Raw genomic sequence first — 17,529 nt, 5'->3', positions numbered from 1 at the left:
AAAGCACGCCAAAAATAAGAGAGAAAACCCCTAGCCGTCACCTGTTTTTGGAAAGAATAAGAGAGGAAAAACCCCCAGCCCTCACCTGTTTTTGGAAATGGTTCAAGAGTGTTTATAGACACACACACATACACTTGTGTGGGGCGGGGAGAGAGGGATGGAAAAAGAGAGGAGGGTGTCTTAGAGTGTCATTTTGTGTCATTTTGGTTGGTGGTGTGCCCCAGGATTTTGTAAATGTAAAAAATGTGCCGTGGCTCAAAAAAGATTGAAAATCACTTCTCTAGACTATACAGATTGAGTTCATTAAGTCTTTCCTAATAAGTTTTATGCTTAAGACCTTCCACCATTTCTGTAGTCTGTCTTTGGACCCATTCAATTTTATCAATATCTTTTTGTAGGTGAGGTCTCCAGAACTGAACACAGTATTCCAAATGTGGTCTCACCAGTGCTCTATACAGCAGAATTACAATCTCCCTCTTCCTGCTTGTTATACCTCTAGCTATGCAGCCAAGCATTCTACTTGCTTTCCCTACCACCTAACTGCACTGTTCACCCATTTTGAGACTGTCAGAAATCACTACCCCTAAATCCTTCTCTTCTGAAGTTTTTGCTAGCACAAAACTGCCAATACAATACTCAGATTGAGGATTCCTTTTGACCAAGTGCATTATTTTACATTTGGAAACATCAAACTGCAGTTTCCATTGCTTTGACCACTTATCTAGTAAAGTCACTGATCTAGTAAAAGTTCAGCCGTTCCGAGTCTTCATAGAGGGGCGGCATACAAGTCTAATAAATAAAATAAAGCTAAATCATTTCCATATTACAGACGCCTCCAGGAATATCAACCCTATTGCACACTTTAGAGTCATCAGCAAATAGGCAAACCTTCCCTACCAAACCTTCCCCTTTGTCATTCACAAAGATATTAAAAAGAATAGGACCCAGAACAGAACCTTGTGGCACACTGCTTGTAACCAGGCTCTGCTCAGAACACTTGCCATTAACAACAACCCTCTGATATCTACACTTCAGCCAGCTGCAAATCCACTGAACTATCAAGGGATTAAGTCCAATCGTCACTAATTTATCTATCAGCTCTTTATGTGTATCAAAGGCTTTGCTGAAGTCCAAAGTAGCATTCTAATAATAGGGTTGAAATGACTATCAAAATAGTTTTAGATGTGGAGTTTGGCTATTGGAATGTCTTTCTTCCATTCCCTGCAGTTCTCTGGTCTACCATAGCACACTCTTGCCTTCATTCTAGAAGATCAATCTAGAATTCTTTGTTTTCTTAATGTTGGAATTGGGGAGTTATTTCTGGTCTCCTAATAAAGCTGGCAAATCTCAACAGTCAGCAGCAAAATGGATGAAATATACCATTTCACAGCTTAAAATGTATTACTTAAAAGGTACAGTTATGACTAAACAGCACTAAACACTTAATGACATAACTGTAATTGCAAATACTCAAGATATCTAAATGATGAGGAACTAGCCTAAAGCTATTTAGAAAAAGGAAACATATTAATGTAAAGGAGGGAAATTCATTCCCCTTGAGGCAAATTCAGTGATTTACAGTTATTTTTAAATGTCTAAGCTTTGGCAAAAGACAATCAAGACAATCATCTTTGTTCTCGCTAAGCCCAATTCTATTTCCTTTGGAGGCCTTGAGTTTATTTATTGCTGTAATTATCAGTTTACACTTGGGTGATGGGAAGAAAGATTAGCCTTGAAAATTAGTGTTGGGTATATCTATCAGTTGTGCTTTCCCTTAGTTTCTCATTTTTCTGACCATTAGTTCCTTTCTGCCTTTGATCTTTGTTGTTTTTTCAACATTACAAAACTAAGTGAAAATAAATGTATGCATTAGAAGCAGATGTTCTGTTCCCACATCAGAAATTTAGTTCATATTGCAGTGCTATACAACAGTGTATCTATTTTCATATATGTCTCTGATATCTCTAATATCTCTAGAATACATATAAATTTATTCCCCATCCGGTGAGCTAGTAATTTCAGTTTGCAACCTCAAAATGTTATTGTGCTCTAAAACGTTTGTGAATGGACACATGATAGAGCAGGGGTCGGGAACCTATGGCTCGCGAGCCAGATATGGCTCTTTTGATGGCCGTATCTGGCTCGCAGACAGGGCTCCTAGCACTGAGCTCCCGCTCGCAGCTGTCCCCTGGCTCCTGCTCGATGCCACGGTTTTCGGCGCTGTCCTGCTGGGCCCCAAAGACGGAAGGCAGGAAGAAGGAGAGCTCCATTCTTCTCGCCTTTTTCCCGCCTTCCGTCTTTGGGGCACAGCAGGACAGCGCCGAAAACCGCGGCATCGAGCAGAAGCCGGGGGACAGCTGCGAGCGGGAGCCCCAGGAGGGAAGTACCGGCAGCGCCCCGCCCAGCTGAAGCTTCACTGGCGTCGGCGGCAAATGTCCTTTGTGGCCCCGTGGGAGGGGGGGGCTGCAGCGGCCGCAGGCAGTCGCAGGGAGATGGCGGCGGCGAGAGGGAGCTCCAGCTGGGCTGGGGGTTCGGGGGGGGCCATGAACGCCGCCCGGAGCCAATGGCTTCTTTTGGGCTTACTTGAATTCCTGCTGCTGGTAAGCGCGCGCGGGTGGCCGGGTGGGAAGGGCGAGGCGCGAGGGGGAGGCAAGTGGAGAAGCAGAGAGAGAGAGAAGTGGACCAAAAGAAAGAAAAGGGAAAGAGAGGGAGGGAAAGAGAAATGGAGAGGAAGGAAGGAGGGAGGGAGGGGAGGGAGGGAGAGAAGGAAGGAAGAGAAAGGAGGGTAGAAAGAGAGGGAGAGAGAGAGGAGAGAGAAAGGAAGAGGAGAGAGAGAAAGGAAGAGAGAGAAAGAAAGAGGGATAGAAAGAGAGAGAGAGTGAGAGATGCTCAGTGAGCCTTTCTTTGAAGTTGCCTTTCTTTCTTTCTTTCTTTCTTTCTCTCTCTCTCTCTTGCTCTCTTGCTTTCATTCTTTTTTCTTTCTCTTTCTTTCTTTCTTTCTCTTTCTTTCTCTCCTTCCTTCCCTCCTTCCATTTCTTTCATTCCCCCTCTCTATTTTTATTTCTCTTTCATTCTTTCTTTCTCTCTTTCTTGCTTTCTTTCTTGCTCTTTTTCTTTCTCTCTTTTACCTTCCCTTCCTCTATTTCTTCTTTTCTTTCTCCTTCCTACCTTCTTCCCTCCCTCCCTTCCTTCAGTCCTTCCTCTCTTACTCTCCCCTTTCATAAGTTTCCTTGCTTCCTTCCTCTGTTCCTGTCCCTTCCCCCTTTCTTTCTTTCTTTCTTTCTTTCTTTCCTTCCTTCCCTCCCTCCATTTCTTGCTTTCCTTCTCCTTCCTCCCTTGTTTCCTCCCTCATTCCCTTCTTTCACTCCTTCTTCTCTTACTCTCCCCTTTCACACCTTTCCTTGCTTTCTTTGCAACCTTCCTCTGTTCCTGTCCCTTCCCTCTTTCCTTCCTTCCTTCCCACCCTCCGTCCATTCATTCACCCATTCCTCTCTTGATCGCCCCTTTTACCATTCCTTCCTTCCGATGTGGGCCTGGGCCAGCAGAGTAGTTTGCTTTTGCACCCCGTCTCGAGCTCCCTTGGTGCCAACCCGGCCCTCCCCACTTTCAGAGAGAAGGGGGAGAAAGAGAGAGAGAGAGAAAGAGAAAGAGAGAGATAAAAAGAGAAAGATAGAGGGAGGGAGAGAAAGAGATAGAAAGAGACAAAGAGAGGGGGAGAGAAAGAGAGAGAGAAAGAAAGAGAGAAAGGGAGATACGTACGGCTCTCGCGGAATTATATTTCAAAATATGTGGCGTTTATGGCTCTCTTAGCCAAAAAGGTTCCTGACCCCTGTGATAGAGTTTCCCTCTGTAGTATGGCAGTACAAAAATAGTTAATGAATCTTTAATATTTCTTATGAACAAGAAATAAGTATTTTTTATTTGTTTTGGCTTTTCAAAGGATTGTTTCTATTTTACTGATAATTGGAGCAGAAATCAAGAATAAGAAGGAAATATTACTTATGTGCACTTATAAACATGCCAATTATTTCCGCTTTTTATTTCTAAAGAGAAGACATGTCACAATAAACAGTTGGACTAATAATATTTATTATTTTATTAGGTAGCTTTTTGGTGGAATGACACCCAGTTGGTCCTACACTGAATTATTAAAAATACTCAAATTATTTGTTCAATACATGCATAAATATAATTATATTGTTCTTCTCAGAAACAGTGTCCTTCACCAGATAAATCCAATTCCTCTCTTCAGTATGTCAGCAAATGCCCATTATACTTTCAGCCTCAGGGTTTATCTGAGTTCAGCCTGGTTCCAAATTCATCAGTCAGGGAAGTTCCCATTGGGACATCTTAACAGGACCTATTGCCTGAGGTGAAAGGAAAACACATTACTTCCATCCTGTTTCCTCCTGCATATGCTTCCATACTAGCCAATACCACAACAACCTCAAATGCTCAGGACTCCCTAAAAAGACCATTTATTTGATTTATTTATTTTAGTTAAATTATTCATATGACTACTCATCTCACAAAAGTGACTTTGGGTGATGTACAGAGAATAAAGCAAAAACAAAACATGTGGTGCCCGAGGTTAAAACCATAAAAAGTCATAAAAAGAAAGCACATCACCAACAGCAGAGATTGCACAAATATGTAGAGGGGCAATCAGGTTTTTGGAGCCATTTTAAAGGCTAACAGGATCATATCAAGATTTTGAGGAGGTTGAGGGAGTGGTTTTGTTCCTTAGTGCATATAGAAGATGCTTCCTCTGCTGCATCTGATGGGATGACCAGAAACAATGGGGAAGAAGTGGTTCCACAGTGGCTCTATGCCCTGTAGGGCTTTGTAGGAGATTGAATCACATTCAGGAACCTATGGAAATGGATGGAATTCTGGAATCTCTGAAACACAACAAAGGTGGCTGATTGAAAATATATATGATGGAGACTTGGCCACAATATATTCCCTGCTCCAGTCTTCTACTTAAACCTGCTGCTATGTTTTACCTAATATAAAACTTCCCTTGATACCCATAATTGAAATATCTGCCTTGCTCATTCCTCAGTCTCAAAAGATGATATAGGGATGTCAACAACTTTGTCCAAATCTAATACTATTCACAGGAAGCTATTTTTAAACTTGCAGATGGAAATGATGCACTGCAAAATTTCCAGAGCATCATTTTATTGCTCTATAACATCATAGTATAGAATTCCTTGTCTCTGAATAGCAATGGATACCAAATAATATATGTGCTAGGGGACACATTTTAAAGTCTTCTGAATTCTGTTTCATAAATAAATAGTTAACCAAAACAGATTTTTTCCTTCCTAAAGGTGTTATAAGAACAGCCTTGCCAAACATGGACAGAGAAGTAAAGGAACAATATCAAGTTCTCATTCAAGCAAAAGACATGGGAGGTCAACTTGGGGGACTGGCTGGAACCACAACAGTGAATATCACTCTGACTGACGTCAATGACAACCCACCAAGGTTTCCCAAGAGTAAGTTTTCTATCATCAAAACTCAGAATGAAAGTTGTTTTTTGCTAAATGGGACAAGAAACCAAGTAGATTGGTTTGGTTTGTGTGTGTGTGTGTGTGTGTAATCTAAAGACCTTGATATGAAAATTAACAGATAACAGATATTACAGTTGTTGTCTTTTGATACTGTATCTGTCAGAATTTGTCCTGTCAGATAATCAGAATATTATTTATCATTGCAAGTAGTCCCCAGTTTAATGTATGTTCACGAGATATGTCCTTAAGCTGAATTTGTACAGAAACTGTACAAATATGTTATCCATAATGCTGTATATTTTGTATTGAACTCAAACCATTGTGAATTTAACTTGAATCATTGTATCTTTAACTCAAATGTTGCTACAATAGATTCTGTCTTAACTATGAGCTGTCCTAAACGTAGGGCATTCTTAATCCAGAACTTAATGTATATTATTTGTCATCATTTGAACTATACATAGACAACTTATAATTTCTCAGAACATTGGAAAAGAAATAGGAATTTGAGTAAATTGGGATGAAACATTATGTACAAAACAATTGTGGAGGGAAAATTAAGATTTCATCACCCTCTATCTGTTAGAGATATTGTGTGTGTTTGTGAGTATATATAGTCCAACTTCCTACTAGTAGACATTGCTTTTATCTTTCCCCAACTCTTTGTTACAGTATTAGCAACCATTACACCCATTGTCTCTGATGAGGAACACGTTAATTTGGGTTTTCACCATTTTTCATTTAGCCAGCAGCTTTCATTATGCTACTGAAGTATTTCATAAGAGCTACTCAGAATTATAGCTTACATAATTAGTGTCTAAGCTTGCTTTGATGGTCTTTCCTCTATCTACCCTTGTACTATTATATCTTTCAGACTGTAGGACTGAAAGTACCTGACTGCCTTTTTTTCCAATCCTTAATCTACTCTGAGAACCTTTTGGGGGTAATTAAAATACTTTATGCATTAAAGTTGTTAAAAAGACAGAGTTCTTATTCCACCTATATTCTATAATACAGCCTATACCACATTCATGCCCTCAAGAAGATATTTTATATGAGTCTTATCCTCAGTACTTTTAACATTAGTGATGCATTTTGTTTTCTCTATGATGAAACTGATGAAACAGACTGCTTTTGGAACAGAAGTGGGTTCCTAATGCTACAGCTCAGGAGGAAGCTTTTTAAAGTTCTAATGATTCAATTTTGGGGAACCTAATTTTTCAAGTTTTATATTTCCTTGCTCAGCTATATTTTGTGACTATGTTTTTGTAGCATTTAGCTAAGGTGCCCAAAGTTGTTGAAGGAACAAAAGCATATTTGTTTGCTGAATTTTCGTACAGGGGATACATTTAGAGACTTCTATCTATAGAATAATACTCTAATAGAGTTTTTGCCTATAAAAAGGAATAGCCAGATTACAAGAATGAGGGTTATGCACACAGGCGTGCAAAATTTTATTTGCACAAAGTCTATGGAAGTGGGTGACTATAATAAAAGTAATTAAATAATAAAATCAATACCATGGTTGCCCTAATGCAATGAGTGAATCAGATCATATAGTTAGATTAATTAGTTTTAACAGCCTTATAACTGACATTATGCTAACAGAATCAGAATAGACTACGTTTCTGATATTTCCTCCATAGCCTAAGTTCTATTGTTTCTCTTAAGTATCACATTAAGTACAACATCTGACTTATCCAGAAAATTCACAAAGCGGTCTAAATTTTGCGTGATGCTTGATTTCATGTAGTTTTCACAATTGCAGTGTGTTTTTTTCTGCTCCCACTATTGATTGATTGATTGATTTCATTTCATTTCATTTCATTTGTATGCTGTCCCTTTCCAAGGACTCAGGGTGGCTCACAATATATCAAAACAATAAACAATATACATATCTAAAAATCCAATTAATATAGCTAAAAAGCTTTAAAAACTGTAACAACATTTAAAATCATTCATTCCCATTCACACAGCAAGACATACTACAATCATTGACCAGGGGGCTAGGGTCTAATGGCCCCAAGCCTGGCAGCACAGATAGGTCTTTAAACTTTTACAGAAGGCAAGAAGAGCAAGAGCAGTGCGAATCTCTGGGGGGAATTGATTCCAGAGGGATGGGGCCCCCACAGAGAAGGCTCTTCCCTTAGGTCCTGCCAAACCACATTGTTTAGTTGATGGAACCTGGAGAAGGCCGACTCTGTGGGACCTAACTGGTCACTGGGACTCATGCAGCAGAAGGCGGTCCCAGAGGCAATCTGGTCTGATGCCATGTAGGACTTTATAGGTCATAACCAACACTTTGAATTGAGTCCGGAAACCAATTTGCAGCCAGTGCAGACTGTGGAGTGTTGGAGAGATATGGACATATTCTGGGTAATCCCATGACTGTTCACGCAGTTGAATTATGGACAATTTGTAGTTTCCGAACACTCTTCAAAGGTAGCCCCATGTAGAGAGCATTGCAGTAATTGAACATTGAGGTGATAAGGGCATGAGTGACAGTAAGTAGAGACTCCTTGTCCAAATAGGGCCGCAACTGGTGCACCAGGCAAACCTGGGCGAATACCCCCATTGCCACAGCCGAAAGATGATAGTCCAATGTTAGCTATGGATCGAGGAGGATGCCCAAGTTGTGGACCCTCTCTGAGGGGGTCAAAGGTCCCCCTGCAGGACAGATGGAGGTGTCCTTGGGAGGCAGAACCCACAGCCACTCCATCTTGTAGGGATTGAGTTTGAGCCTGTTAGCACCCATCCAGACCCTAACAGCCTCCAGACATCAGCACATCACTTCCACTGCTTCACTGAGTGGACACAGGGTGGAGATATATAGCTGAGTATCATCAGCATACTGATGGTAACTCACTCGTGCCCTCGGATGATCTTACCCAACGGTTTCCTGTATATATTAAACAGCACAGGGGAGAGGACTGACCCCTGAGGAACTCCCCAGGCCCACCAGAGATCATCCATCAGAGGGACCAAAGCAGTTTCCATGCTGTAGCCGGGCCTGACTCTAACTGTTGAGGGCCTAGATAATCGGCTTTATCCAAGGATCATTGGAGCTGGAGCGACACTACCTTATCAACAACCTTCCCCATAAAGGGAAAGTTGGAGACAGGACAATAGTTGTTAAATACAGCTGGATCCAGGGAAGACTTCTTAAGGAGGGAGCGCATGAGTGCCTCCTTGTAGGGAGCCCAAAAGGACCCCTCCCTCACAGCTCCCATGGCCTTGTCCACTTCATCAGATGTTACCAGGTCAAACTCCTCCCATACAGATCGACTGACTCGTTGTTAGCTGACACTGCATTCCAATTGTAGTCAAGGTCTGTCTGGATCTGAGCAATTTTATCTGCGAAAAACTTGTTAAAGTCCTCAGCACTACCCTGCAAGGGTTCGTCAACTCTCCCCTAATTAAGGAGTCACCCTAAAAAGGGTGGCTGGGTGGGATTCTGCAGATGCAATCAAGGCAACATTATATGTGCATCTTGTTGCAGTGAGCTCCACTTTGTAAATCTCCATATGAGCTTTTACAAGTGTAGACACCTCTTCTGGCATTTCATCCCCCAGAGTTGCTCAGTGAACCAAGGAGATCTCCAGGATCTACTGCCATAGAGAGGTCGCAAAGACACAATTTGGTCTAGAGACTCTGCCAAACTGTGTACAAATTAATCCAGCAAAACCCCAAATGCTCTCTGAAAGCCCTTTGGGTCTATCAGACGTCTGGGGCAGAACTTCCTAATCAGTTCCGTCTCCCTGCAGGGAGGATTGGAGCCTTAAAATCAAGCCGTAGCAGAAAATGATCTGACCATGACAAAGGCAAGGTAACTAAGCCCCTTAATTTCAGATCATTGCTCAACTGTTCTGAGAGGAGTGTGTCTTCCTTCATGAGTCGGTTACTGAACTACTTGGGTCAAGTCTATGGTTGCCATGGTGGCCATGAACTCTTGCACCAACCCAGAAGATTCACTGAGCGATGGCAGTTTGAAGTGCCCCAAGACAATAAGTCTGGGGAATTCTACCATCAGCCTGGCTACCTCCTTGAGTAGCACAGGCAGGGCTATTGACACGCAGCTGGGAGGCAGGTACATGAGCAACAAGCCCACCTGTATCTCTAGGTCCAACTTCACAAAGAGGGACTCACAACCCACTATCTTAGGAGCAGCGAGCCTGTGTAGGCTGATGGTGTTCTTGGCTATAATAGCCATTCCTTCCCTATTGCTAAGCTTAGGTTCTGATATCACTTGGTTTGCAGCTTAATACATGCCAATATTTCCAAGAGCAAAAGATAAATAATTCTTGTAACATGCAACTCAGATTTATTTCTTTTTCTTTTAAACCAACGAGTGATAATGCCTGTTTACACTTCCTGCTATGAATCTTACAGCTCTGCATTTGTCAGTATAAAGCCATTCCTTATAAGTGACACTTTTGCTATCAGAAAAAAAAACCCTGCCCTTCTGTTCTGCTCAGTGCTAAAGTTTAAGACCTTTTCTCTCCATCACATAAACAAGCACAAAAGCTGAAACAGCCTTTGCCCTTTGTTGGGAAGAGAAAAATATAAGCAGCACAAGCTGGGACAGAAAGATAACATCATTAAATTAAAAATTAACATAACCTGTAGCAGTTTTCTAATTCAATGCTTCATCTAAATGGACTGTGCTTTACTGGAAAGTTATTGTACAAACCATAGCTTTAGCTGAACCAGTTCTCTAAGTAAGGACAAATTCCATCCATGCCAACAAATATATATGACTTTGAGATGCAGTTCTAATGATCAAGTTCTTAATATGTGAAAGCATGGAAATATGCATTAATTGTTTTCCTTTATTATAAAATCTGGTATTTGTTTAATGTCCAGTTTGTTTAATGTTTTGTTTAGGATAGTTTAGGGCTACATTGATCCCGAAATTCTTCCGATGTATTTATTTACATTTAATCTTTATTATTGTTACAAATAATTCAAGGTGGTAGATCATATGCAACACATATTCTTCCTCCTATTTTCCCCACAACAACCCTTTGAGGTATATTAGGGAGGGAGGGAAGGTATGAGAGTGTGTCACCAACTTGGCTTTCATGGCTAAAATGGGATTTGAGCTCACAATGTTCTGCTTTCTAGCCTGGTGCCTTAAATGGATGCAGTGATTAGCAATATTATGTCATTTAGCAGTTTGTAGCTTTATGGAAGAAATCTGGGGAAAAGACAAATATCTAATTATTATAAACTATTACTATAAACTATTATAAATTATAAATAATTATAAACTATCATAATTATTATAAATTGTTGTGCACATGTCATTATCATAACATACAACTTTTAAAAATTCTATTAGAAGGAAAGTATTTTTGTAAAAAAAAAAATCCATATCTAGTTCAACATTATTCCTATAAAGCCAACTTTCTTTACATTAAAGCAGTCCTTATTCAAATACATATTTAACAACCCTGCTGTTCTGTTCGGGTCCTATGTGACCCGAAGCCAAGTTTGAGTCCCCTGTAAAACATTTTCCCTGCATATCTGAAACTTGAAATTTCATGACTTTTCATCATTTCAGGGGTTCTCTCTATGAGAATTTTTTGGGGGGGGTGGGGGGCTTAGTTTTTGCTGGGCAAAAAAAGTTACAAATCTTCAGTTCGGGTCACATACGACCCGGACCGAAAACTCTTCATTTGAAGTGCTTATGTTTGGTCAATTTGAAAACTTTTTTCACTTGGAAAGTAGTCTGAACATTTCTGCACACAATGATATGAAAATTGAAATGAAAAAAGTAAATCCTATTGGTTTATTTTGCTGATATAATGCATGCCCCCCCCGTTTTTGTGAATTCTTTTCAATTTATGGATAGTTTTGCTTGCAAAATCCATTCTATTTTACTAAAGTTGGTGTGGGATTGGTAGCTTGAACATTTCTGAATATAAGAAAAATATAAAGGAACTGAAAAAAATGATTCTTACTGGTTTTTTAACATCAGAAATAAGCCCCCCCCCCTTGGCTGCTTGCAACCATTTTCACTTTTTATTTTTTTATGCTCCAAATCCGAAATATTCTTTAAAATCTTAGGCATTCATTTACTCAATTTAACAATGCTGATCATCAAAACAATATTTGTGGGGGTGGGGAAATTTTTTTTTTTCTGGGCAAAAAAAAAGTCACGTTTAGTCTGTTCGGGTCATATAGACCCGGACCAAAATGATTTTTTTTAGGTACTTGAATTTGGTCTTTTTGAAAACTTTTTCAACTGGAAAACTAGTTTGAACATTTATGAACATAATGATATGAAAATTGAACTGGAAAAATTGAGACTTATATTTTTATTTTGATCAAAAGCCCCTCCCCCCATCCTTTCTGAATTTCGTGTCAATTTCTATTTTTTAAGGCTACAAATCCCTAAGGAATTTTCCCCCAAAAGGTTTGATATACTAAATTGGACAGTCCTGAACATAAGAAAAATATAAATGAACTGAAAAAAATGGTTCTTATTGGTTTATTTTTGCCACAAAAGGGCCACCCCCCCTCGGCCTTGCTGTGTGCCATTATTGTCACTTTTTATACATATTTGGCTAGAAATATTTGGAATATCCTTTTGAAACAATCCTGAACATAAGAAAAATAGAAATGAACTGAAAAAAATGATTCTTATTGGTTTATTTTTGAATATAAAACCATATTGTCTTGTACTCGAGTATAAGCCTACTCGAGTATAAGCCTATTTGAGTATAAGCATGGGGGCCCATTTATGTGCAAAATAAACCAATATGCATCAATTTTTCCAGTTCAATTTTCATATCATTATGTTCAGAAATGTTCAAGCTACAAATCCCACACCAACTTTAGTAAAATAGAATGTATTTTGCTAGCAAAACTATCCATAAAGTGAAGACTATTTCAAAAAAACGGGGGGGGGGGGAATGCATTTCATCAACAAAATAAACCAATATGCATCACTTTTTCCAGTTCAATTTTCATATCATTATGTTCAGAAATGTTCAAGCTACCAATCCCACACCAACTTTAGTAAAATAGAATGGATTTTGCAAGCAAAACTATCCATAAATTGAAAAAAAGTCACAAAAATGGGGGGGGGGCATTATATCCACAAAATAAACCAATAAGATTTACTTTTTTCATTTCAATTTTCATATCATTGTGTGCAGAAATGTTCAGACTACTTTCCAAGTGAAAAAAGTTTTCAAATTGACCAAAATAAGCACTTCAAATGAAGAGTTTTCAGTCCGGGTCGTATGTGACCCGAACAGAAGATTTGTAACTTTTTTCGAACAGAACAGCAGGGTTAAATTATCTTATTATACATATTGGTTTCATTAAGGAGGAATATTTGTAGGGTTGAAATGGTCGTATATCTTTTATAGAGAACTGCATATTGGTTTTCTAGAAAAAAGAAATACTAAAATCAATGAAATTGAAGCTGAAATATGCAAGGATTCAGGTACTTAGATTCCAAGCTATACAGTGATCCCTCGAGTTTCGCGATCTTGATCTTCGCAAAATGATATATCGCGATTTTTAAAAAAATATTAATTAAAAAAAAAACCACTTCCGTGTTTGGCTTCAGGACTCAGCTGGGAAGCGGCGCGGCTGTTTTAAAAGGTCGCAGCCGGCCTGGGGGGCTTCCCAGCAACTATCAACTATCTGAATGACATGATTCAAGAAGATATTAGTGCAGTGAAGATAAACCTTTTTTGGCTCCCTTGCCAAAAGGGTGTGTGTGCATACACTAGCGCGAACATGTATACAAATGTGTGCTTGTACCACACCCATGCCTTCCCTGCCCATGAACAGAACCCCCGTCCTGCCCCACGCACTTGTGCATACACATTCCTGCACCCTCACACATGTACACAGGTCTCACTGAAGCCTCCAGACTTCTGAAGCCCGGGGATGGTGAAATATGGCCCAATGGGCAAACCAGAAGTTCAGAAAAACTTCCTTCTAATTTGCCAGTTGGGCCATTTTTTTTGCCCTCTGGAAGCTTCAGGAGGCTTTGTTTTTCTAAACTTCCAGTTTGCCCATTTGGCTGATTTTTGCACTTCTGAGGCTTCAAGAAAGCTTCCTGAAGGCTGGGGATGGTGAAAACTGCCTTCTCCAAGGCCAAAAACCACCTGGCCAGCAGGCACAGGCGCACTGTTGCTGACATAGGGCAGCGCCTCATGTGCCCTTAGATATGGTTCCAAATGCAAACTGTGGCATGTTCAATTACTATGTTTAGAAAATGTACACCTACGCCGTCTCCGAACTGATTTAACTGTTGTTCATAAAATCATACATCACAATGTACTCCCTGGGGGGCGACTACTTCACCTTTAACAACAACAACACAAGAGCATGCAATAGATACAAACTAAATGTAAATCACTCCAGACTAAACTGTAGAAAATACGATTTCAGCAATAGAGTGGTCAGCGCCTGGAATTCACTACCGGACTCTCTTGTTTCTTCCCCCAATCCCAAAATCTTCAACCTTACATTATCTACAATAGACCTTTCCCCTTTTCGAAGAGCTCTGTAAGAAGCGTGCATAAGTGCACCTTTGTGCCTACCGTTCCTGTCCTAATGTGTTTTTATCTTTTCTATCTCTACTTTATACTTATATTATGTTAAACATACTACAATACAATACTATATTTGTATGACAAATTAAATAAATAAATAAACAAATAAACAAACAAACAGGCGCACTGTTGCTGACATAGGGCAACGCCTCATGTGCCCTCAGATATGGTTCCAAATGCCAACTGTGGCATGTGTGCCATAGGCTTGCTATCACAGCACTAGTGCGTTCTTTCCCAACTTGATTGTGACCACATTATGTTGGGACTGTAGTTGTCAGAATTACTGATTGACATTAATGATGTTTTCTAGAAATATTGAGAGTCATCCTAATACATTTGGCCAAGACTCATTTGTGTTTGGCCATGAACAGATTAACCAAATCCTAGAAAAATCTGGTATTTGTCACATGGCATAAAATAGGTGCCTTTGATATATAATTCTGAAAATTTCCTCTAAATTCAAAGCTAAATGATTGCAGTATAATAGTAGCAAAATATATTAGGACAGTTCTATGGCAATTTTAGTGGATTTCTGACCATCTTAGTACTTATATAGGTAACCCTCAAGTTACAATAGCAGTTTGGATCCGAATTTCCACTGCTAAGTGATGTGGTTGTAAAATGCAATGCCACATAACTGCACTGCTTAGGGGCAGCAATCCTGGCAGCCCTAATTGCCATCATTAACTGAATCCCACCTATTGTTAGATGAGTCTTACCTAATCAGTACCATTACCAGCATGATCTATTCCACCCAGAGCCTCTTCTTCACCTCCCCCCAGTCACCCACTTATATACAGTACTTCCCTTTTCTGCCCCTTGCACTTTGCTGCTTCTTTCAGCCTTGCTTCTTTATTTTATTTTATTTTAAAAATAGTCTTTATTAAATATTAACATTAAAAAAAGACAACAAACATAACGAAGAGGTATATTGCATAATATAACAAAAATAATATTATCAGGTATATATAAACATAGAGAGACCGAGAGAGAAGGAAAAGGGAGAGATAAAGAGAAAAAAAACAATTAAAAAAGGTAGAGATTAGAGAAAAGATGGGGAGGGGGTGTCTGCAATATAACTAACACTTCGGAGTTGTACGACCTCAGAATGCGGATGAGTATGGGGTATGTATATCCCCATTGAGTTTTAATTGGTGCAATTTAGTGAATCAGTATTGCTTAAGCCATATGGTTTTATTTTATTTTATTTTTGTTTACTTGTTTGTTTGTTTGTTTGTTCATTTATTTGCCACCAACTCCCAATGGACTCTGGCCAGCTTACAACTTTGAGCAACTAGACCTGTCGCTCATGGACTGTTGGCCATGCTGCAATTAATTGTAATTTTAAACTAGCTACCAAGTGCCCAGGTTACAATCACATGACCAAGGAGGAGCTGGAATGACTGGAACTCCAAGGACTGATCATAACCATCATTCATTCAGCACCATCACAACTTTAAATGGACATGGAATGAATGGTTGTAGGCAGTGAAGGGTTACCAAAATCTTTACTACCACACTGTGGGCATGGCTTATACAGAACGCCCTGCATTTTCTTTCAACATCTTTCAGTGCAAATTGGGTGCTCTGTGGTGGAGCTCCATTTTTGCTACCCCACTGCGTTCCACCCCATCTACAACCCCTGGTTGTAGGCCAAGAACAAAGGAATCTAACGGGTCAACCTAAGAGACTTTTTGAACATAATTCTATGAATTATTTTTCCAACACGTGGGGTGGGGGGGTCATCAGGATGCTTAAGCTTAGTATAAAATCAGAAAATGCAATAAACTGCATAAGGAATGGTAATAATCACCATTTGTTCAACTGTGTCTCAACTTCAAACAGTCAAACGTACCATTGCAAGGGTTGCACAAGGGTTTGAAGGAAGGATAGCGAGGGTTGGGAGAATGTGCAAGGATATGCAAGTGGTTGGCACAGTGTAAGCATAGAGGGCCTAGGAAAAAATATGCAAGTGGGGGATATTTAGCCCAGTAACCTATGGCTTTTCCTGCCAGTTTCTTCTTCTTCTTCTTCTTCTTCTTCTTCTTCTTCTTCTTCTTCTTCTTCTTCTTCTTCTTCTTCTTCTTCTTCTTCTTCTTCTTCTATTATTATTTGCTCTCCACCACCTCTTACCCCTTGCTACCATGAGTTCTCTGGTTCTGCCACTTTGTTGACCTTGCCTCCCTGCTACCCTATACTTGCTGCCCTGTTTCTCAGGCTTCCAAAACCTCACAAGAAGTCATATGCAATTTATACAACAGGGTGCAGCCTTGGGAAGGACGACTGGCGCAGCCAGCAACTTCCTTGCAAAGAGCCAGGCCAAGCATACCTTATCAACCACAGCAAGAAGAAAACTGCAAAAGTCATCAGGGATGGCTGATGTTGTAAGTGTGGGTAGGCTTTTGAAAGGCCAAATTTTGATTACGTGTGTGCAGGGCACTGCAACAGGCAACACTGGGCATAACTGCTATCTGTTCACTGCTGCTTTACATTTGAACAGTTATTGAATGAATAGTTGCAACATGAGGAATATATATTCAGGTGGTGGGATTATGATTAATGTATAGTATAAACCACAGACCAGGAGGTATAATGCTTTTCCTTTGATTTTACAAGAGGAAGTTATATTAAAGTCTTTTCTTCCATACTTTTTCAGTGTGAAATAGTGTTTTCTTTACTTGTTCAAGCAATAGAAGGTAAATAATTATCTCTGACAAATTTTGCATTATAGAATCAAGCCAATTAAATGGAGTGGATAATTCATATGTTATAACATTCCAGTCCTTGTTTCTTTACTGCTTCTTATTGGTAGGACAGAATGCAAAAGCAATTAGATATATAATACTATAGCAGTGGGCTCCCGTAGGAATACTTTACTTTGAATATTCTCACTATTTTATTTTAATGCTAAATAGTATCTTACTGATATAATGCTCACAAAAGGTAAAGCAATTGCTAACAAAGTTAATTGTACCTAGTTTTCATTTTAATTGTCACACATAAGAAATTTCTACTCAGATAATTGAAAAATTGCCATGACTTTCATTCACAAGAAAAGTAAGACAGCCAGCTTAATTGTTTGCATAAAAGAAAACTGAATTAAAAATGTGATGGTTAGGATTAGGGTTAAACTCAGTCTCAATCTGTGCGAGAGTAGGGAAAAGATTTTAAAGCTTTTTCTTCCACGTTTCAAGTGGTTGGATTACTTTTTTCAATAATCTACATAGAATAAAATAATTGCTGTGGATTGGAACATATAGATAACCCCCCCTCCACACACACACACATGCTCTTCCATTTCAACCAATCATTTATTTATTATTTTATTAATTAATTAATTGAATTTATATGCCACCCCTCTCCAAGGACTCTTGTATAAATAACCAATTTATGGATAATGAGACTTTAAAAAATGTATTTCACACATGTGC

The 17,529-nt window shown here is 39.4% G+C and overlaps 1 protein-coding gene across 2 annotated transcripts in view; it reads left to right on the top strand.

Annotated features, from left to right (window-relative positions):
* Nucleotides 1–17,529, top strand: part of CDH12 (cadherin 12) — an 896,151-nt gene that overhangs the window by 818,513 nt on the left and 60,109 nt on the right. For both annotated transcript variants that reach the window (XM_070747115.1, XM_070747113.1), the window contains one exon: nt 5,337–5,504. In XM_070747115.1, the coding sequence (XP_070603216.1) occupies nt 5,337–5,504 (168 nt within the window). The remainder of the gene's footprint in view (nt 1–5,336; nt 5,505–17,529) is intronic.

The sequence above is a fragment of the Erythrolamprus reginae genome, chromosome 3, assembly GCF_031021105.1.
Source record: "Erythrolamprus reginae isolate rEryReg1 chromosome 3, rEryReg1.hap1, whole genome shotgun sequence".
Classification (NCBI taxonomy): Eukaryota; Metazoa; Chordata; class Lepidosauria; order Squamata; family Dipsadidae; genus Erythrolamprus; species Erythrolamprus reginae.
This window is presented reverse-complemented; position numbering and strand designations above follow the sequence as displayed.